Genomic DNA, 25070 nt, shown 5'->3' with positions numbered 1-25070 from the left:
AATTCAATAAAGCTTTAACTATCAACCCGTCCATATATGACTATGTTACACGATAACCTTAATCGGATTTAATAATATATATACAATTATGAAACTCTGATCAATTATAGCTATTTTCGTAAAAAATGAAATGGTTGCGATTGGTCAGTTTCATAACATACTGATGTTATTAAGAGGATGCTGGACCCACCAAATTGTGGGTACTTTACAGCCATAGGAAATCTCCGAATTGATTGAACGAAATCAAAAATTCTTTTAGAGGATTAAAGTAGACACAAAATAAAGTCTACGATCTTAACTAATTATGAGTCAAATACGCGTGACCAAAGATCAATTGCGAGGATCAATTCTGCAATCTTACATTTTTCAAAAATGTATGATATGATTTCCATCGAGGAATGATTATCAATTAAATATCAAATCGACATTGAAATCATTATACCGATGTCAATTTGTCATTAATTCGATATTAAATCATTTTTTATTAGTTGTTACGTAACCTCAAATGCCTTTAAATAATTATAGCTACCAGATTACGACAACTTTTAATGCCAATTATTTAATGTATACTTTCCATGTATAATTTATTTTAATTTCTGTCTCTTTTATCTCTTTATATTTTTAAATATAATATTAAACAAAACATACAAATATTAAAAATAATAATTTTGCAGCCGTTACAGCTGAAACACATTTTTTTAGAAATTATTTAAATCTAGATGTTATATATTTCTATCAATTATAATAAAACAATTTTCATAATAACAAACAATAATCTACGTTTATAATATCTTATTTTATTTTGAAATAATATAAGTTTATAAACATTTATAAATTTAAATGATTATGTATAAAAGAATATAATTATACAATTAATCATCATAATTTACTAGTTTCTTAGTCATTTCTTTTAAATCTTTTCTTGAAATTTTCCCTGAACCTGTATATGGAAAACTATCCATAAATATAACTCCTGCACGTAATTTGCATCGATCTTCCATATTCTTCGCTACAAAATCGATCAATTCCTGTTCTGTCACCTATACAAAGAAAATTAAATCAGTGCAAAAAAATTAATTCAGTACATAACAAATATTTCTTATTTTGTACTAAAACATAATATATAAATATAACACACACACACAATAATCTTAAAGCTATTTTTTTTCTTCGCGATTCGTTTGTTTTTATGGAATCCTAAATCCTTAAACTTAAATTTTTATATTTATTCATCGCACTCTAATTTTAATTGAGTTAACAAACAAATTCTTTCATTTATTTTTTAATCATTTTAATCATATCAATATCTATTTTTATAAGTTTTTTAAATGAGCATCTATTAAATATTTTTAAAAATCTTATGAAATACTCAAAATACGACTTGCTGTTAAAAATATTTTCATTTTATTTTGTAAATTTTTATTTTATGACTTTATCATTTATATATAACAAAAGATTGTACCTCGATGCCAGGTCTCTTGGTGACGTAAGCAAGAGGATGTTCATTATCTAATGCATGAGGCACTCCTAATACTGCAACTTCTAGCACCGCCGGATGTGACATTAACGTACTTTCAATTTCTCCGGGAGAAATCTGATATCCTCTATACTTTATGAGTTCTTTTATTCTGTCAATAATGAACAATTCTCCATCCTCATCTACATAACCGATATCACCCGTGTGCAACCATCCTATTTTTTAAATTTATTTTTATGCCACTATATATTTATAACATTACTATATATTTTTTGAGATATAATTTTTGCATGTGTTAGATCATAAGTAATTTATATTTTTAAAATATAAATATATTATTTATTATTACAACAAATAAAATTTCTTTTTACCTTCTTCATCAATCGTACTTTTTGTCGCTTCAGGGTTTTTATAATAACCAGTCATCATGGTTGCAGATTTTAGCCATATTTCTCCCGATTGATTTTGTTCAAGTACTTTCCCACTTTCACGATCCACAATCTTTATTTGCACATTTGTAATTACGATTCCGCAAGATCCGTTCTTTTGATGTAATTGTTGCGTCGTTACAGGACCACCGGCTTCTGTCATTCCTAGGAACATAAAAAGTATAATCAAAATTAATATCATCCACACAATATATGTTAATATCTTATTGCATTTTTTATATTTACCGTAACCTTGAAATATTTTAACGCGAGGTAAAGTATATTTCAATTCTTTTTGCACTTTTTGATTCATAATTGCACCACCGTAGACTATAACTTTCAGAGATGATAAAGTATATTTCTTTATACAATTCGCTCTGAGAAACCGACTTAGTAAGCTCGTACTAAAAAATAAAACTTCTACCTAAACAATAAAACAATTTACATTTTATCATATATCATTCGCAAACTACTTGTAAATATAAAACTAATCATGTAATTTATAATATAAAATAGATATCACATATTATAAAATGTTGTAATATATTTTTCTTAGCCGTTACACTTATGTTAAGTGTAAATTGTAACTGTAAGATATTATGTTTAATATGCTATTAATTCATCAAAATGCAATTTGATAACTCACAAATGTATTGAACAAGAAATTTTTACAAAAATTTACAAAAACTAATATAATTTTAATAAAAGATAAGTTGTGATATACATAGAAATTGCACAGCTATCAATTTAATTTAAAAGCCTTAGATTATAATTTAAAAAAATCAATTTACTTTAACTTCATTATGGAATTCACGAAAGAGTAAAAACCAAATCAAAATGAAAATTTACTTATACCAAAGAATTATTTACATCTACTTATTTACATCATTGTGAAACCATTTACATAGTTACATTGTATTTTAGAAAATTTAAAAAATTAAAATAATTAAAATATTCTTTAATTATTCATTAAAACTAAGAAAAATAAACCTTTCTATATACAACATAACATTACTTTGTATTTCTCGATTAGTCGGCATGTCATCTCCTCGTTAAATTCTGGGTAGATGATCACTTTGTTGCCTTGCTCGATCGTAATCAAATTCAGTAATACTCCAGTCACCCAGGAAAGAGAAGAAAACCAAAGTAATGACATGTTAGATATGTTTTTATTTGTATCCTGACAAACAAGTAACAAAGCATAATTGGACAATTCAACGCCTTTTGGCATTCCTGATGTGCCTGACGAAAGTAAAATACACGCTGTCTTCTTGACATCAACAAGGTCGATGTAACGGAAATTTGCTACTTCCACATCGTTGTAATTACTTAGAATATCAGAGAATGAAATCGCGTCAACATGCTTGCCAAAAACTACTATCATAGTATTACAATTCTGCTCCTTTATCGCGCTCAAGACGACATCCACCGATTTTTCGCTGCAGAAGATCACTTTCGGCATGATCAGTCGCAAAATGTGCAGGGCAGTTTCTAATAATACATAACTCATACATAATTAAAAAAGTAAACATTAAATATTAAAATATTTTAAAACAAACAAAATTGTATTATTGCGCATATTTTATCTGAAATGCATTATTATTTCTAATTTTATTGCATACAATATGAAATACATACATATTTAATAATCGCGAAAGAACTTACTTAGGTTTATATCTTCGTCCCATGAATTGAAAATCACATTGATATAAGCTGCCGAAAGACAGGGCACGATGGAGTTAAGATGATTACCCGTGCACACACTGATGATGTCATCAGATTTGATTCCTTGTTTTTGTAGCCATAAGGCGCATCTTACCACTTTATCTTGCAACTTCGCGTATGTGACCGTTTCTTCAGTGCACGCGTCCAACTATATAGTATAGTATATTGTCATAAAAAATATTTCAAAACAGTAAAGAAGAGATTTATTAATTCGTTATTTTAAAAAATCATCTATAATATTAATAAAATTATTGATAAAATCATCTTTCGGAACATCTTTTACCTATTAAAAAAAAAATTTGACAAAAACTGTAAATAATCTTAAAAATGTTCAATCAGTTTTTAAAGAATTGTATTTAAATTTGTCTCTTTTGTTTACTTTGGATTTGTTTTTTAAAGGCCTATTTAATTGTATCACGAAAAATTTCCGAAAAGATAGTCTCAAGATATTTATTACTATAATCATTTCTGTCCATGATTAAATTTAAAACAAAACAATTTTTGACACTGTTATAATAAGAATTTTATTTATGACAGTGTTGTTACTATAGAGTTATGATTAATTCTGCAATTATTTCAAAATTACAACAGAAATTTTTTTACATGCAATGTAAAAAGTTTTACATGTCTGTTTATATATTTCAAAATTTTTCTATTTACATGCTCTAACGTGTATTTTACAAACATTACATAAAATATTGCTTTGATTGTAAATCTCTGGAAACTTCGTAATGTAAATACGTAATGTAAAAACATATATACAGCATAAAATATATCATCGCGAAATGTTAAAGATTTTCTCAAGAATGTTTTCCATATTTAATGTCGTTGAAAACTTTGATGTTAATTATACATGACTTCACTAACTAGATTATCGTCAGGCATCATATAAATCTGATTTTATTTACAGTCTTCATCTTATAACATTATTTTTACATATTATTATTATATTTTATATTTTTACACTTTATAATATCCATACTGTAACTATACAAATATACATTCTCTTTTAGTTTAGTACTATTTATTTATTTCAGAAATTAACTAAAAACATATATTTTTGATGAAATAAATTTTTATGAATACAATTTGCATGCATTATATTTCTTTACTTATTATTACATATTTTTACTAAAATTAGAAAAAAGAAACTTCTCTTCAGATCGTTGACTTCTTATTCAAACTTAATCTCTTTAGATTTTGATAACTTAATCTCTTTAGATAAACAATAAACAAACAAGAAGAAAAAAGCCAATAACGGTCAAAGCTAGCTCACAAATGCTTATTAAAATTATGTGTGAATTTTATATACTGCGTTATAAGTCTGAAAAAATTTCGATACGCGATTTAGGGGACTACATACTCAGTAGGTATATAAAATTCACACATAATTTTAATAAGCATTTGTGATCTAGCTTTGACCGTTATTGGCTTTCTTCTTCTTGTTTGTTTATTGTTTATCAATTGTACGGTCTTAAAAAAAAAGATTTTAGTATTTGTTAATCTCTTTAGATTTTGATAAAAAAGAAGAATCCAAATACTTGGAATGTAATTTTTTGAAGTGTGTTAATCAAAGATTTGTATTTAATCAAAACTTAAATTACGGTTTATCAGATACCATACAAACATTTTGATAGAGGAACAACCGTAACCTATATAAGTACTTATCATTGCCAACATATAAATCATTTTAATTCTAAAAAAATATCTGTTTTTAATAAATAATTTCTCTTATATTATATATATATTTCTATAAACATATACATTTTAAAGTTTATATTTCTTTCTAATAAATTCTATATATGTATATTAATTATATTATATATAGTATTGACTCACATGTGCAATTTTTTCTCCATGCCTTCTAATGTTATGCCATATTATTTCTCCGAGACTCTTGTATTTATTCAATTCATGATTTACTTGCCCCTTATAAACGCCATCTTTCATAGTAAAACTCTGTAAATGACATACAAATCAGATTGTTTTAAATGTTTATTACAATACCTTTACACTATATCATATATGATTTTAATATACATATTTAACGTCATATAATTGTGATTTTTTCAGCGAACGTAACATGTAAATATTAGTTACATCAACAGATTACTATGTAATCTACTAATTTTACGCTTACCTTTGAATCTTGTTCAAGCATTTTACTGCAAATATCTGGATGTATTATCGTAAACAAAGATTCTGAATGTGCTCCAACGATGTCACTTTACGATACTGCGTCATAAATAGAACATTTATTTAGTTATTCTAAATGAGCGAACTAAAATTGACTATCAAATTATGTAAAATGTGTGAATGTTTGAAAAATATAATGTACACTTATAAATGTTTCTAAACACTCTTTATTTATAGAAATTCCGAAATATAAAGAATAAAATATAAAATAATAAAACCAATGTAAATAAGTGACTCTTGAAATAAAAAAATAAATATTAATAAAAAGGGCAAAATAAATTTCAAATACAAAAACAATAATACATATAAAACAGTTAAAAATTAAAAATTAAAATAATAAACGTTAACCGGACGTTTCAACTCAGTTCGAATCATCTTCAAGCGGAAAATACATATATGTAAATATATAATATGCATTATGTTTCTCTTAATTTATTATTATATATTTTCATTAAAATTAGAAAAAAGACTTTATTTTTTCTTAGATCTTTGATTTTTGCAAGCTTAAACTCCAAAAAACTTAGGTTTTGATACTATGTATTCTATTCAACGAGAGAATGACGGATCGAATAAATATTTATCTATTTTATGCTTGTTCTAAAATGTAAATATGCCTTGGATCCTGGCGTATCGTATCTCGTATTACGATAATAGATATAGTCTTTTAGATTATACTGCCTCCTACGCGCAGATGAGATCACTCCCTCGTTGAACAGAGTATGTATGTCCAATTTTTAGTATTCCATAGATAAGTATTTCAAACATCTTGATCACAAAATTATGTTTAATCTGGCATTTAATTTCTGCGAAATAAAAAAAAATTTGTTTTCCACTTGCTCTACATTTGTTGACGAAATAATTTTCTAACAATATAATTATATTATGTTTTCTGTATATTATTTTACTTATTGTATTTTATTATAATATTAAAGCTTTATTTTATAAACACAATTTATGGTTCGTTCTATAATTCTTATTAAAGTAAATTAACCTTTATCTTCATTAAATTGTATAAATTTTGATTTTACTATGAGAGTTTGTATAAAGTATACTTGTGTAGAAAAAGATAGAAAAAAAATAGACACATGCAACAAAATACTTATTACACTAGCAATTGATTTGAAGAGCTACTGCGAGTTACTTGGAAACAAGTATTGAACTATATGAAAACAAAATAATCTTTCAAACAAGAACTAAATAAAAGCAATAACTAGTATACGACCGTTAGTTCCCATTCGGTATAAACCAACCAACCATATATCGATATTTGAAAATATTATATAATAACCGAAATAAACCATTTATATAAATATCGGTATAACCGGTTATACATATCTAGCAGTTTAAATATACACCCAGAGAAAGGTTTCTTCAAGAAATGTTTTTTTGTTATACGATTAAAGAAAAAATTTCTTTAATTAATTGAACGTAATTTCTTTGATTTAAACATCACTTTTTAAAATCAATAAATTTTTTCTTTAATCGTATAGTACAGAAACATTTCTTTGAAATGAAGAAAGTATACACTTTCTCTGAGTGTATAAACTGATAAAACCGGAACAACTGGTTACACTGCTATATATATGTGTATATACATGTGTATATATTTATATTAAATTAGATATATTATACATATATTAGGTGTGTGATTCGTTTTGAGTTTTTTTTTTTTAAATTGATTTATTTAAACAAGATAATGAACGAATATCTTAAAATATTTTCATCTTTTGTAAAACCTTTAAATCAAATTCCTAATATCATAAGAAAAAAGTATATTCATGTACTAAATTGCTAATAATCTTCCCAGATTTAGTACAAAATTATATAAATATTATCGTTAAAATTAATTTAACTTAAGAATTTTTACAAAAATTTGTTTATGATCACATCAAATAATAATTTGCAAATATTATTCGTAAATGTGTGTGTATATATATATAGCATTGATAAATACACATATCTCGATCAGCTTATTTTATAATTAATAAAAGATATAATCTCATAATTATTTATTATAAATAATTATGAAATTATGTCATCAATGCTAATATGCATTTGCGAATAATATTTGCAAGTTATTACAAAATTGATATGATCGTAAATAAATTTTTGTAAAAGTTTTTAAGTTCTTAAATTAAAAATAATTTCTTACATATAATATACGTAGCAATAATATCGATAAAACGTTAATATTATTTTGTGTATTTAGTTAATTATTTCGAAATCTTTACAATATAAATATAACTGTAATATGTAACTCTAATATATACGCAATGAATTAAATTAAAATAAATTAAATTATTGAAAAATTATATTCACTTTTTCTCTGATATTAGGAAAATTTTGGTTATTAACCCGTATATTTAATCTATTTCAATATCGGTATTTAATAAGAGTTTTTAGAATATCGGTATTATAAAAAGTAGACATATATATGATATCGATATATATACATACATGATAGCTAGCAATATTGTGTGTTTTAGTATTCAGTCTCTGCTAAAATGTAACTACCAAAAAGCACTACTACCAAATTTAGTAAAGTATTGTGATGAATGATATATAATATATAAACAGATGGAGTCACAATAGAACATTTTGTTTATGTATAAAAAGTATTTAAATATACGTACATAAGATACACAATATCTTTGATTGTAAATATTAAGATATACAGTATATGTATAACAAGAAAGAATGCTGAAATTTAAAACCGATGTTAATTATAACAAAAAAGAGTCTATAAACAATAAACAAAAAGATTATTTCACTAATAAAAGATTATTTCCTGCAATAAATAAGTATCCACTGAACAAGTAAAAAAAGTAAACGGTGCACTCATGAACGTCGTTAAAAGTCGACTAAGAGCATTTACTGTCTATCGCTTGTATGATATATCTGTGATATCCCTTCCATCGGATATTTATCTACCTCTATGATCCCTCCTTCATAAATCATTAAGATTGTATATGTGCATAAATCATTAGGTTTACAAGTATTAAGCAAATTATAAATTTTGCTGAGTCGTTATTAAATCCATCGTAAAATTCCTGAACTATTTAACATTTCTTAATAATAATCTTAGAAAATATATTCTTAAAATAGAGATAATCGGTTGTTCTACTTTTGCTATATTACTCAATGTATGTTCTATATATTAAAATTTCAAAGCGAAACTTAATTATATAACATTCTTTAATTAATAAATTTTTATAATATTAAAATCTCGTATTAGCGGATTTTAAATTAGAGCATAAAACTTCCACACATGCTACACGCACATATAACGTGAGTGGGGATAATGATAAAATTGCGGTCTCCATTAGGACCTTGAATTTCATGATTTAAAAGTGAAACGAGAATAACCTCGTTATGTAGAAGCTAGTATATCAAGCCACGAATTACTCGAATTATTACGAATTGAAATCTTATTATTATGAGGTTTCAATGTATTTAATTTATGTAGTTTTCACAAATACTGAAATTAAAATTTTGTTTTTGTTCTTCAAAAATGTAATATTGACTAAGATCTCGCTTAGTTTTTATAGATCGTGGCCTGTCATATTCAGAACGCGCTTATTACGTTAGCACATTAACATGCTATAGTTTAAGTTACGCATACTACAGAGTTTCAGAGATAAAAACACGCTTGCATAACATCCTGATCAGAAAAGAAATATTCTCTCGTAATTACATTTATAATAGCAAAGATACGCACAAAAATATCAAAGAAAACTCGTTAATATATACATATATCTACATATACTTAATTTGATATAAAATGTCAGGTTTTTTCTGAGTCCTTACATTCAATAATTTTCTTTTCCGAAAAAAATGATCGGTAAAACATAAAACTTTATTAAATAACTTTTCAAATTTCGTCTACATACAATATTTACTAAATAAATAGTTATATAATCTTGCTATTATAATATATATATTAGTCAAACATCTGCGCAATCACGTTCTACATATAACAATCTCTACAACATTATAAATATGACTAAGTTATTATTATTTCTAGGATTTATTTTTAAGACTAGATTTATTCTAATTTTAAGAAAACTATTTATCTTTTTTAATCTAATAGTTCTTTTATAAAATAGCAAACGAGTGTCACAATTTGTTCTATTTATAATGTCTACCATCTGAAAGAAGTATAGTATAACTATACTATATACATACATACATATATATGTACATTTAAAAGGTGTAATTAACTAGTGTAATTAACGTTGAAATAATTTTTTAGCCATTTCTTTCAAATCTTTCCTTGCAATTTTCCCTGAACCTGTATACGGAAAAACATCTAAAAATATAATTCCAGCACGAAGTTTGTAATGATCCATCATATTTTTAGCCACAAAATCTATTAATTCTTGCTCCGTCTCCTACAGAAACACAATTTAATATCATTATATAACAAACAATATTTTAATAAATGTATTTAAAACGTAATATCTTTTATTCTGTATTAAAATATATATGTATAAATAATGATATTGTTTTGAAATATACTATAATAATGCTTATAACTTTATTTAAATAAAAAAAAAAATAACTTACACGCGTGCGTATTTAAATCTCTAATTAGAATATTTAAAAAATCTTGATAATATATTTAAGAGAATATAAAAATTTTATATTATTTTAAATTATAAAAATATTAAAGAATTATAAAAAAATAAATATTTATAGCTTATTTTTCAAAACACCCCTAACATTATTTATACATTAATTTGTACGTCATTGTTACTATATACAACAGTAAAAAATGTTTTATGTTATATACAACAGTAAAAAGTGTACATTTCCGTTTGCCTTATTTTTAAAACAATATTTTTTAGAATACGTTAAATCGGTTCGCAAATATTCTTATTTTGACTGTATATAGTGTATATATAACTGATACATTTAATTTAGTAAATTCTTATTCTATCACTTTATCGCATTACAATAAAAATAAAGAATTATACCTTAGCGCCGGGCTTTTTGGTAATATATGCAAGAGGATGTTCATCATCTGTTACATGAGGAATCGATATTACTGCAGCTTCTAGCACTGCTGGATGCGATATTAAAACACCCTCGATTTCTCCGGGTGAGATATGATATCCTCTATACTTTATGAGTTCTTTTATCCTATCAATAATGAACAATTCTCCATCTTCATCAATATAACCGATATCACCCGTGTGCAACCATCCTGAAAGAGTTCTAAGTTTATCTTTACAATATTAAATCTTTATGACATTATATATATATATTTTATAATTAATATATATTAGAGTTATGTATTTTTAGATTTTATGGAACAGAATTTATTTGTTTTTATTCGAATTTGTATCCGTTAATTAATCAACTTATAATTAATTCTCTTTAACTATTTGATTTTTATGCTTATTTTATTTTCCAAACATAAGTTTTCAAGTAGAACGAACAATTGATCTCAAAAAATTTTCTATATAACGAAACATTTATTATAGTTTTTATTGCGTCTATTTATTATTGATACTTTGCAAGTGACTCACATGTTATTAAATTAATATTAATTATTTTAATTGTGAATACAAATTAACTCTTTGAAATAGTCATAAAGATAATATTTTCAAAATAAGTAAATGGTTTGCTTGAGAATCAAGAGATAAATTTTATTTTTGTTAATAATTATACATATAGTCTGTTTTTACCTTCTTCATCAATCGTACTTTTCGTCGCTTCGGGATTTCTATAATAACCGGTCATCATGACTGCAGATTTTAGCCATATTTCTCCCGATTGATTTGGGTCAAGTACTTTTCCGCTTTCAGGATCCACAATTTTTATTTGCACATTCTTGACTACTATTCCACAAGATCCATTTTTGTGATTCGGTAATTGACACGTTGCAAGACCACCGACTTCTGTCATTCCTAAAAACACAAGAAATCTGATCAAATTTTTACAACATACATAACATACCTATATTTAAATGTATTAATATTTTATCGCATTATAACGATATTTACCATAACCTTGCAATATCTGAACGTGTGGTAATGTACGTCTCAGTTCTTCCTGCACTTTTGGCTTAATTATTGCACCACCACCTAGTATAACTTTTAAAGATGGTAACGAATATTTCTTTATATAACCTGCTCGAACAAATCGATTTATCATACTCGAACTAAGGAACATGACTGCTACCTGAATAGAATTACGTTTTTAGATTTTAATACTTTCAAATATAATATTATGTAATGTAACAAATATAAGATATAAAAATTATAATTATAATATATATTTCCTTGGAGAAATTTACATTTCTATTTACAATTACTTACATATATCTTAACAATAAAATTAAAATAAACGCACATAATATTACAAACGCGCATTCCTTATATATATACAAATTGACTTCCTCGAAAAATAAATAATTTTTACAGGAAATTTTTAACATTATTATAGTAACAAAAATTTAATATGTAATGAATTATTTTCATTATGAATAAAAAAATATTACAATTTATTTGAAAAAAAATCAATTTTATCATACCATTTGCGAGGAAACTACATTAATCGATATCATTTGTAAAAAAAATTATTTACAGTAAGAAGTCTATATTAGCATCTTAAAATATGGCAGTTATTTAGATCAGAATTTGTTTTTCTATTTGTGTGTTTTTTTAGATTAGAGAATCTTAACAATTAAGAATTATTCTTATATTTATTTTAATTATGCAATTAACAATGTTTTTCAAAAAAATTAAATTTAGATAAGTAATATTACTTTATATTTCTCAATCAATTGGCAGGTCACGTCCTCGTCAAATTCCGAATAGAGGATTACTGTGGCACCCTGCGAAATCGCTTTCACGTTCAGCATTACTCCACTGATCCAATAAAGAGATGAAAACCAAAGTGTTGGCACATTCGACATATCCAGGTTATTATTCTCGGTCATAAGAATCGTAGTGTGGTTAGACAATTCGACACCCTTTGGCATCCCCGTCGTGCCCGACGAATGCATGATGCATGCCGTCTTCTTGACATCGTCAAGCTCAATATAACGGAAATTTGCAGCTTCCGCATTATTGCAATTTCTCAGGATATCGGACAACGAAATCACGCTGGCATGATTGCCGAAAACCACCACCATGGGATTGCAATTTTTCTCTTTCATTGCGCTTAAAATTACATTTACTGATTTCTCGCTGCAGAAAATAACTTTCGGCGTGGTCAGTTGTAAAACGTGCAATGCAGTTGCTAATAACAAATGTTTCGTAATTAATAAAAAAATAAGTATTATGTTAAATATTACTGCAGTATATAATTAGTAAATAATTAAAAAATAATTATGATTGATCGCAAGGTAGATAAAATTTTATTCGCGCACATTGTTATTAGAAATATACTAATTTAATCAAATGTAATATGTAAGAGTGTTTGATACAAATATATTTGATATAATTATAAGGAGATCTTACGTAGGTCCATATCTTCATTCCACGGATTAAAGATTGCGTTGATATAGGCCGCTGCAATACAGGGCACTATTGAGTTGGGTTGATTACTTGTACATACACTAATAACGTCGCCACATTTAATCCCCTGTTTTTGCAGCCACAATGCGCATCTCACAGCTTTATCTTGCAACTCTCCATATGTAAATGTTTCATCAGTGCGTGCATCCAACTGTACAATATAATTGTTATGTAAAATTTTAAAATAAAGAATTAATTATTTAACGAAAATTAACATAGCGGATATCAAAATTTGAAAAATGACCGGGCTTTCGTAAACATTTTTATATAAAAGCCTATCATAACTTTGAATTTGTTAATTTTGACATCGGATTTGTATTCAAGGATCTAAAAAACCTTTAAGTTTAAATAAATATAATTAAAAACTACTTAGTAAAGCGTTAATAATCTAATTCATAACTTCTCCGTGATAGATCTTATATTTAACCATAAATATTTTATTAACCGACTATAATATCCTTGAAGGATAAAAATTACAACAACGTTGCAATAAATCTTCTCCAGTCACGTATCATAATTACAATATGAACGTATGTATCATAGTTATTACTAGATCAGTGCAAAAGCTCGTGCTCAATTTATTATTTAAAATTAATAATAAATTGAGCACAAACTTTTTGCACTGATTTAATATATGAAAACATATGTAAAATATTTTTTTACCATTTTAACTGCAACTTCTCCAAATTGTTACGTAACTGAGTAATTTTTTAAATTGCTCGATACGTCACAATTTTGAATCACCCGTCCGCGCACGCAAGCGGATTCGTATTTAAAAAAACAAGAGATGACTTGTTTTGCTCTGCTGTTAATTTTTTGTCATATAATGTTATTACTACTATAAAGCATATTAATACTATATATTTTAAATTTTAACAACATTTTCAAACATGCTTTTTATTATTCTATAAAACATTTAAATCTTTTTTCTTTTTTAGTCACATATTATAAACTTTAAAAGTTATATTTTTCTTCCTGTAAAACTTTTTATATTAATATTATGTATAAACGTGTTGACTTACATGTGCGATTTTGTCCTCATAATTTGTAATGCTAACCCACATTAATTCTCCAAGACTTTTATACTGAATCGATTGATACGTTTCTTGCCCTTTGTAAACGCCATTTTCCATAGTAAAATTCTATAAACAACATATAGTTAAATTGTTTGTTTTTACTCTTTGTAATTAATCAATACACTAATGAATATTTTTATTTTAATTCTTTAATCAATATGTAATTATTAATTTTCTTATCAATGTTAACTCTCTCTCTTTTAAATACTATTCTTCATTATATAAATCTATAAAGAATTTCAAATATATAGATGAAAATTTACTTTGTATCAAAAAATTTTGACAACGTATTTAAATGCAAAAGACCATTTTTGTATTTACCTTTTTGTCCACAACCATTTTATCAAAATTCAAAAGTATTCGAGTTTTGTAAATAGGAGAAATCCTGATCCACGGTTGATCATGAATATCACTGAGCTTAGATTCAAATCACTGCATCATAAACAAATTCTATTATGGCCATGCACAAAATAAATAGAAATTGGTTTAAAAAATAAAAAAGTAAAAAGAATTATTAAAAAAATTTTATTCTAATTGTTATACATATATCATACATTGTAATAAAACTTTTTAAAAATAAAGAAGAAAGATACTGAAATATTTTGAGTATACGGTTGCCAGTACACATGCTATTAAAATATAAAAAAAAATTGTTACACTTGCTTGCTAAAAAAAATTAATTATTCTACACAATAAATAAAAAAAAATACAGATAGATGCTCGATAGGATAACATATATTTACATGCAAAAAATTAACACAATATTTTCAGTCGCAACTAAGTCAAAGTTATTAGTGCATCCATTTGAACTTGAATAAAAAACAATTGATTACAATAAAAATCAATAAAGCTAATTGCATTTAAAAAAAGATTCCGTATTTGAAAGAATTTGGAAGAACTTTTCCACTATGTAAAGTTTATCCTTTCCGAGGAACTTACAAAATAAGCAAGTACAGAACGAAACACATACGAACATGGATAAAAGTCGACTGTCATTTACCGTCTACCTATTACAGGTCTGACATACACACTATATAGTTCTAGGTATCCCTCTCTTTAAACTGTACAATTGATATGTGCACTGTATGGACTGTACAAATCATAAATTTTGTGGAGCCATTGTTCTTAATACAACGTAATACTGGTTACTTGGCGTTTCTTAATATTACCTTAGCTATGGCATAAGGTTAAATTACTGAAATCAATAACGGAATTGGTCTCTAATGCTTTATATCTTACGTATTTTTCTATTACGCATTTTCTATATATTTTCCATCTTATAATTTAACAAAATTTGATTATACGTCAATTTTTTATCTTACAGGTTTTTATAATATTTAATTTTAATATTCTTCTAACAAATGCTATGAAATTAAAAGTTGATTGGTGTCTGTCAAAAAAAATATAATATACATATATACTTCTAAAACATAATTTTTCAAAATCTTTATAGAGATTTATATAGCTTAGTTTTTTATACCTTAAGAGTAAGCTTAAAGAAGTTATAACATAAAAGGATCTTTCTCTAGATCTCTATAGACCAAATATAATATTAAAGAAATTATATATAATTATTTTGTGTTATCATAGAAAGATAAAATACAGAATATAATCAAAAATATTATTCGTATTTTTAATAGAGAAAATATTTTTGTTTTCTTAATTTTACGATGTTAATGCAATTCTCGGTAGCTATAACCTACAGATACATGCATTACGAAGAGCTATACGGTCATGAATAAAATATAACAGACACTTTACTGACATAAACCGTCCGTAAGATTATTAGTTTGTCAAACAAATTTACTTGATTAATAGATATCTGAAATATTAATATTAAACTTTATTACATCGAATAATATCATTGAAACGTAATAATTAGTTAGACGTTATGTAATTAATTCAAATATATATTATAAACCAAAAGAATTTTTATAGTAAAAAAAGAAACAATTTTTATTTCTCTGTGATATTATTATTTATACACATAGTTTTATTAATTTCGCAGTCTCATATAAAACTTCATAATTTTCCAAGAACACATTCCAACAGAAATGTTACTAAGTCAATGCTATGTATCAAGGCCAATATTATCGTAAATTGCTACTTGTATCTAGTATTAGGTATAAAGTGAAAGAAGGTTTACTATTTGTGAACTTTGAGTTACAGGACAAAGATTTAACTGACCTTAATAGCTTTCATTAATTTATAGATAATCGCAAGATGTCAGAGTGTATCATGTAACAAACTATATATTATCTCAAGAGCAAATGTCTCAATCCTCTACTAACATTTATACTACTTATATAATTTAGAGAAACTATATTTCTCAGATAATTTTTTACCACAATTTGATCACGCAAGCGATATGTTTTATATAATGCGATGATTTGATAAAATTTAAATAGCCATTACTTAAAAAGCATATATTTATAAATAAACTTTATTATATATTTTATTATACATGTAAGAACATAATCCACCAAGGCTCGGCACGAAATGCAATTTTCAGCCGATTTTCGGATCGACTCCGCTGTCCCGCTCACCTCACCACCCCACGCGCAATCCAAATGCCGCTCGATGCTTATAAGAGCCCCAACACACACTTTTGCATAATGCATAAAGCATGTGCATAAGGAATTTCATTGGCCCATTTTCTTATGCATGAGTCAATGGACCAATCAAATTCTTTATGTATATGGTTTATGCGTTATGCAAAAGTCTGTGCTCCCCGCTTAAGAATGTACTAAGACGCTCATAGACGTAAGGAGCATTCGTTAGGTAATGTGTAGGTAGGTGGAGTTGATTCGAAAATCGGCTGAAAGTTGCATTTCTTACCGAACCCTGATCTACATCTAAAAAATTAATTATCAAAAGAAATACAAATACATTTAAGAATTACATAATAAAATGATCGAAATTCTCTCTTTCATAATCTGTTTTTAGGAAGACCGTTTTCAATAATGTCTTAATACTAATATGGTTCTATAACCCTGTTTCTACAATAGAGTTTTAAGCCTTAAGCCATAAGAAATGGGCGAATCATAATCGATTATTCTCCTCGAATTCGACTGTAATTAGTTAATTTCTTAAGGTTTACAAATCAAACATGAATACGTTATAAGACAATTAATTATCTATTAGTCTGACAATGAGTTGTTCTCTTGCAATTTGTTCGTATGTAAGATTTTGTTAAAAAATTGCACGTCGCTACAAAATACTAGTTCTTCAAATTATAGGCTAGCAAGTTTAACAATTCTTTTGTTATTATCTGCGATGTTATCCAATTAATTTGAAAAATTTACATTCCTGACAACTTCGGAAAGAGCTTACGAAAAGTTACGATTAAAACAGTATTTACGAATTACGAGAGGGAGAGAGAGAGAGAGAGAGAGAGAGAGAGAGAGGGAGAGAGAATTCTATATACATATATAATAAAACAATAAATATTCATGCAAAAGTTTATTTCGGATCCAATTACTTATTTAAAGTTGTAATGTATTATAAAATTGCAGATAAAAAAAAATATGGTCATTTTGTTGTATAAAACTATTATAAGCTATATATTATTTGCTATTTTGTTTTTTTTTACAGTTGGTTTTCAAAGCCTATTTACGGACTAATGATAGGTAATATCATTACATTTTTTTAAATGATATTAGCTTGTTTTTGACTGATTGTTTAATTAATACTTTTGACTGATATTATATAGCTAAAACATTCTTAATCTATAGACTTTTGTTTACTTTTTACATAATTTCTATTTCTTTGTACACATTTTGCCTACCGGTCTGAAAGGTTTATTCCCTTGCGATACAACTCCATTCCAGCTGCTCGAAAATACACATTTTATGGATTGCTTCTGTGGTCTCGACATTAGCCTCGCGTCTGGTCTTCCACAAACCAAAAGATATACATATAGTAATGGAAGAGTCAGATGATGACTGTAGGAGGGATAAGGAAGAATTGTCCACATCATCTTTTTTATGTTTTTTTTCAAAGCGAAATGAGCCGAGTATTGTTATATCGCAAGATAATTGTTTTTACAAAAGAGAACGTCACCTTAGTTAGTATTACGAGATCGCGTCAAAGGCAATCCATAAAATAGTGTGTCACTGTTTTCAAAAAGCTGAAACGGAATTCTAAAGCAAGAAAATATTCAAGCTTCTAGAAAAATATGTACAAAGAAACTATTAAACACGAAATTATTATAAAAAACTAAATATAATACAAAGTCTATAAATTACAATAATTTGCTTATATAGTTTTGCAATAACAGTAAATCTTAATTTATAAAAAATACTGATCATTACTTTTAGTATGATTTTTGTACTTTATCGATGAATAATTCAGATTTTATAAAAAAACAATTTTTTTGGACTTACATTTATTGAATTATGGACTCATTTTTTTTACGACATTGTTGACCAATTTTAATTTTGTAACTAATATAAAGAGATAAGGGCAATGAGCTAATAATTTCGTCAAAATCTTTAAATTAATCTAATATATTGCGAAGAATATCACGTAATTATGGCGTTTCGTCCCTTTTGGGGGGAATTTTCAGATAGAGTTGTGTTTCAAGACCGACGATTATTCGGCGCGCAAGTTGGGGAGGTTGGAGGGGAATACATATATTACTTTAAATAAATTGTGAAGAATAATTCTACGTCGACCCACCATCAGAGGTCTATAGATATTCGCAAAATTCTCGCAAGTTCTTTGATACGCGTATATCTCTTTATATAGAATCTCAACTAAATAACTCTCTCAGGTGTTATAAGGTAGGCTTCCACTACAATGCCTTACTGATGAGTCCAGAAGCTGGGACGAAACGCCATAATTACGTGATATTCTTTGCAATATATTAGATTAATTTAAAGATTTTAACGAAATTATTGGCTCATTGCCCTTATCTCTTTATATTAGTTGTTTAATACATATTGAGCCTTATCACAAACATTTTAATTTTGTACATTTGTGCTATTTTGGAGTGCATATCAATCATTCAATTCTGTAGAATCCACCGAATATATCAATCTGTAACCGCTTTTATTTTAAGTATGTAAATCACAAATCTCATGTCTTTTTATGTTATTGAAAATAACTCGATCAAAGTCAAAACGTTTAACCGGTTTATTATAATTGTGATACTATTTTTTATGAGAACTACACTGAAAGAAAAGATTGGCTGCTGCAGCTAATTAAAAATGCTATGCAATTTAACAATCTAATTTAATGCAACAGCCAATCTTTTCTTTCACATTGTATGTATATTTTCAAATTTATTTCCTTTGCAAATTTATAATTTGGTAATGAGGAGTTAAACCGGGAAAACCTTGTTGCTTTTAAAACATCGTAATTTTTATTCCTTTTTTTTTAATTTGCTGATGGCATTTTACAGATAAAAAATATGAAATAAGTCATTTGTGAAAAAAATTTGAGATTTTTTTGTGAAGTTATTTACGCTTGTAAGTTGTAGAAATTCATAAAAGTTTGCTCATGCGAACAGTCAAATTATTATAATTTTACTGTTGAAACCATTAATCGTACGAAAAAAATGTAAGAGATCGATTTTAAAGATCTTAAATTGTTTTATGAATGGGTTATTTTTAATATATTATTTTTATATAAATAAATCTATTTTTCCATTTGTTTATAATTTTATTATAAACAAATGGAAAATTTTTATCATCCACAAATTTCAAAATTTTGTAAAAAATTATCATATTCTAATTATGAAATAACCTTGAAAATTTCAAAATGTGAAATTCGAATAGACTGTATAAGTATTCTATTGTGTGATGCTGCGGTTTTTTCCGCATAAGCGCTCTATACAGAATTGTTAAATTGCTAGTCAATTTATAATTCGTAATATTATTGCGATAGTTTTGTAGAGATAGTTTTGCGCTTTAAGACCGAAAAATTGTTTCGACGCGTAATTTAAAAGATTACCTACGTAATATATAAATTCACACGAAATAATTATTTGTTATATAACAGCTATTAGTTTACAAACGAATAATTTATACGTAAGAAGATTGAGAGGTATGACTTGAGCGGACGTTGATAATACAATTACGACGATTGACGCGAATGTTTCGTGCGGCACGAACGTTGTTTAAAATGCGCTGCAACATTTACTATCATTCTTCTTTTTTCGATACTACAGATTGTATTTTAAATAATTTATTTGATTTGATGTTTACCTTGATATTAGAACGCAATATCATTCCTTTTCGTATTTTCTTCGCTTGCAACTTGGTATCGCTTAACGATGCCAAATTGCAAACAATCGCTTGCTTAACAAGAAAGCATTTTTTCGCGATAATAACGCACTGGAATGTTTCTCTTGTATCTATGTACTGCATTCTGTTGTTTCAAAACAAATGCAAAAATTAAAATTTCGCAAACATTTTAATATTACAAATTTAATATTACAAATGTGCGCTTTAAGAAACATGAATACAGATTTTTATACGGTGTTTATATAATTTGTTGGAATTTTCTTATTTAAAAAGGCGTGGCAGCAACACTATAATGTCGCTGAAACGCACAAGACAAAACAGTGAATTGCTTAGTAATCATGACTTCAGTGTTACTTCACATAATTCCAAGAATACTGTGTAGCTACTCGCTTATTACAATATATTTAACATAATTCTCGCCATGTTGGTATTGATACAAGAATTATACAAATACTGCATAATTAAATCTACATTTATATATTTTTAGAATGTCCAAAGCAAGAAGTCATGGTTTCACTAGTGTTGATCACTACTATCAAAGGTATAGATCGTTACAAACAGTATTATAACATATATTAAATCAGCATGTCACAATCAGAAACATTAAATTGTAAAATGTTAAAAAGACGTTCCAGAAACATTTATGAAAATGTTCATTGAAGTAATATCTCGCAAACGTTGCAATTAAACATTCAGGAACATTAATTCAATATTTTTTCAATATCATATAAACTTCTAAGAATATTAAGATTTCAATCAAAATTAAATGTTTTTTAAATATATTACTTTTATCTTGGAGAGTCCTTGGGTCAGCTTTTAAAAATTATTTCAATAAAACGTGAATAAAAAGTCTTATAACAATGCGCTTTTTATATTATCCAATATAATTTTGCAAAAAAATTATTTCTTTGCGTTCATTTGAAAACGGTACCACATATTATTTCTGAGTGAGTAATTTTTATATTAATTTATTCAATATCGTAGCAATATTAATAATCAACATCAAACATAGATTCAGTTGAAAGAACATTCACACTTTAAAACGCAACATTAAATCATAATGACACTTATAAAATATTACATAAAAACGATAGCCGCAGTGACATTTATAAAATATTGGAAGCCGTCTACAGTGAGCAATAGCAGTAGTGTAAGGCTGTAAGGCTGTAAGGCACATCGGGAGTAAGCTAATTTTCCAGTATAATAGGGCGTACTAAGTCCGTAAGTGAATGACTCAGTAAAATCTATTTCCTATTCTCTTATTGCTTACAGACTTACTCTATGTCTTATTATATTGGAAAACCAACTTATTCTCGACCAATTTGACGTATATCTCTTGCTTGTGTCGAACTATAATGGAAAATGTAAAAATGCATTTTCCGGTCCGATTTTTATAGACTTTTAGATACAATTTTAAAATATTTAATTAAATTTTGTTAATATTGAGTAAAAACGAACAATTTAAGACTCAAAGATAAAAATACAGTTTGTATTATTAGAATTAAAATCAATAAAAAATTCCATCAATCTGAGTTTGATGACACATGATATTTTATTGATTTAATATTCCTTAGACCAGATCTGGTCGGTCGATCACTAGTACTACAACTTGGTTGTAACGAACCTTCTTATTTCTTCGATGAATTAGTTGACTTACTCGTCTTTTAAGTGTTTTTTGTATAAGTCCGATTTGGACACGGGTTTTTTCGAACGATTTGAACAAATTTTACAGTAAACCGCAAAAGTAATCACAAAACTCTTGATATTTTTGAATTCTACACTCTTTAATTATCTTAAATCAATTACCGTTCAAATTTTTAACATCTTTTAAATAATGATTTACAAGGATTTTTTTTTTTAATTTTCGCATGATAGCCAAAAATACATATTTACATCTATTCTATGAACGTTATGACAGAGTACTACCAAACTGCTGTCATATGTTCGGTGTCTTATAAGAACTGTACATTATAAATAGCACGCAAATCTGCTTAACCGTATTTATTTAAATTAAAAAGGTCCGATTTGGAACACGGACCGATTTAGAACATTCTCCTCTAAACTAAAGATATTTTAGTTTCGAATACATTCTTTTAAAACGGTTGAGAACGTATACCTGAATTCAACCGGATGAAAGAAAATATACAATGGAATGATTAATCACATTATATATCTATACTATTCAATTATAAGCATGCAATATGAAAATAAGCGATAACTTTCATGCACAACGCTCTGTGAGAATCCGCTTCGCTTCTTCGGTTTTTTTTTTATCGAACCTTGGAGACAACGTTAACAATTCCATGAATTTTTAACAGCGTTACTTGTTGGACTTACAATTTATTAATATCTTAGTAAACAATCAATTTTTCTTTCATGTTTGATTCAACTTAGAAACGTTACGAAAAATTTTCAAACAGATCTTGATGGATTTTTCATACTACATCTACAAATCAAGAGAATTGCAAATGTATTTTATATAAAATAAAATAAAATTCTGAATTAAAATAAAATAGAAGCTGAGTTATAATATTCTATTGATTGCATTACGATTTAACTTTAGAAAAATTTAACGACTTCTGTCCGTTCACTACTATTATTGTATCATAAGTGTAAAATTGTGATGTCAGAAGCGAGAAAACACGCAATTAAAATTTTTGCAAAATATATTCAAAAAAAATAGAAATATTTATTAATAAAATAACATTTGCAATTGATAGAATAGACTAATAAAGTATACCAAAATATACTAATAAATTATAAAAATTATCTTTTTATTTTGAGAAGGAATTAAATCATACTTATTTAATGCTAATCAATAATATATTATTAATTTAATAATTGTCATAGCTGTAAATTGATTTCATCTTTAGTTACGCATAATTCATTTTTAAATACATAATTATTTATTAATTGACAAAATAGAAAAGGTTTACATATTTTATACGAATCACAGATCTATTAATTTTTTCTTTTATTGAAACATATTTTGAAAGAATTTGTTTATATATATATTCTCGTTTTTTATTTCATAATCTGAGGTAGCAATGGTGAATAACCGGAAGCCTTAATGTTATTAAAAATACAGATTGCAAAATTTTTATAATAGTTTTGTCATTTTTTTAATTAATAGTAGATATTTATGCATAAAAAAGTGACATAAAAAAATAAGTACTTAAAGAAAAAAAGGACAAAATTTACAACTTTCTACGAGAGTTTAAATCATTTCAAAACAATTTATATATCTGATCTTGAAAAATAAATGCATATTAAGTTACCACCTAGTTAAATGACATTTTCGGATCTAAAACTTTTGAGAGAGAGAGAGAGAGAGAGAGAGAGAGAGAGAGAGAGAGAGAGAGAAGATTTTTCATAGATGATCCTATATGTGTATGTTATGAATTAATATTCCATTTACTCGAATTGAAAAAAAAAAACATTTCAAATCTGCTCTTATCATCGTAATCGAAAATTGGTTTTATTATCTTTAAGAGAAATTATCCTTTTTCGCTATATTATACAGAACCCAATCTTAAAACATGACCTTGCAGTAAAAAATAGCTCAATAATTTATGTTTTATAAAACTTTCCTTATAAATATTGCGTAATTGTTTCTATGTTATTTCAAAACTCATTTACTTTAAAGATAATTGCATCAATTTTCACAGAGAAACAATGAGAGATTTGCAAGATTGATTGACGTGGAAACACATGGTACATGAATAGACAATTCGTTGTGCCACATGTTTATTAATATCTTTCTCTTCCATCAACTGCAGTTAACAAGGCATCTTACACGCTGTTATTAAATATATAAGGAAAGAAGACATTTATAACGTACTTTTTAATATAAATTTCCCTGAGTGGGTTTTGTACTTTGGTAATACAAGGCGTGATAATATTATTGCATCGCTCATATTGTCCATTGATAACACCGTCTTATCAATAATAAATATTTCTTTCGTTACAACTTCCATTATTAATACTGCTTATTGTTAGATATACACTACTTACGTAGAGATGGGAAACCATTTCAATCTCGATTGAAAAAGATGTGAATTTTTCTATGAGAAACATTATAAAACGTCTTTTTATCAATACAGTTAATTTCAAATAAATTAACCGTGTATGAATAATATAATGTACATATATTAATAGGATTTGGGAATTTACAAAGGAACTTTGCCGGGCCTTCAAATAGTGTGGAAAAATTAATTATATCAGTTAATATAGGGTATCGAAATTGTACATAGTCGATGATTCATTTTTTAAGATACTGTGTTTGCAGTTCATTATGTTTCGTATCATATAAGCGTTACTACGAATATAAAAAGTTTAACAATAAAGTAAGACTACAATATAATATACTATTGGCTTTTTGTCTACATACTGTT

General features: G+C 26.4%; 1 protein-coding gene across 1 annotated transcript; it reads right to left on the bottom strand.

Moving 5' to 3' along the window:
• Positions 1-872: 872 nt before the first annotated feature.
• On the bottom strand, positions 873-18302 carry LOC108772644 (uncharacterized). The gene is made up of 18 exons (XM_018538215.1): positions 18216-18302; positions 14750-14860; positions 14375-14494; positions 13296-13503; positions 12599-13074; positions 11835-12012; positions 11517-11738; positions 10803-11032; positions 10061-10217; positions 8702-8771; positions 5771-5855; positions 5470-5589; positions 3571-3778; positions 2921-3396; positions 2152-2329; positions 1849-2070; positions 1463-1692; positions 873-1040 (listed from the first exon to the last, which is right to left on the bottom strand). The coding sequence occupies exons 2-18, from the start codon at positions 14765-14767 to the stop codon at positions 873-875; spliced, it is 3366 nt and encodes a 1121-aa protein (XP_018393717.1). The 5' UTR covers positions 14768-14860; positions 18216-18302.
• Between the last annotated feature and the right edge of the window lie 6768 nt (positions 18303-25070).

Source organism: Cyphomyrmex costatus, unplaced genomic scaffold (assembly GCF_001594065.2).
Source record: "Cyphomyrmex costatus isolate MS0001 unplaced genomic scaffold, Ccosl1.0 scaffold193, whole genome shotgun sequence".
Classification (NCBI taxonomy): Eukaryota; Metazoa; Arthropoda; class Insecta; order Hymenoptera; family Formicidae; genus Cyphomyrmex; species Cyphomyrmex costatus.
Note: the sequence above shows the minus strand (reverse complement) of the source record. Positions and strands in the feature narration are given on the sequence as shown.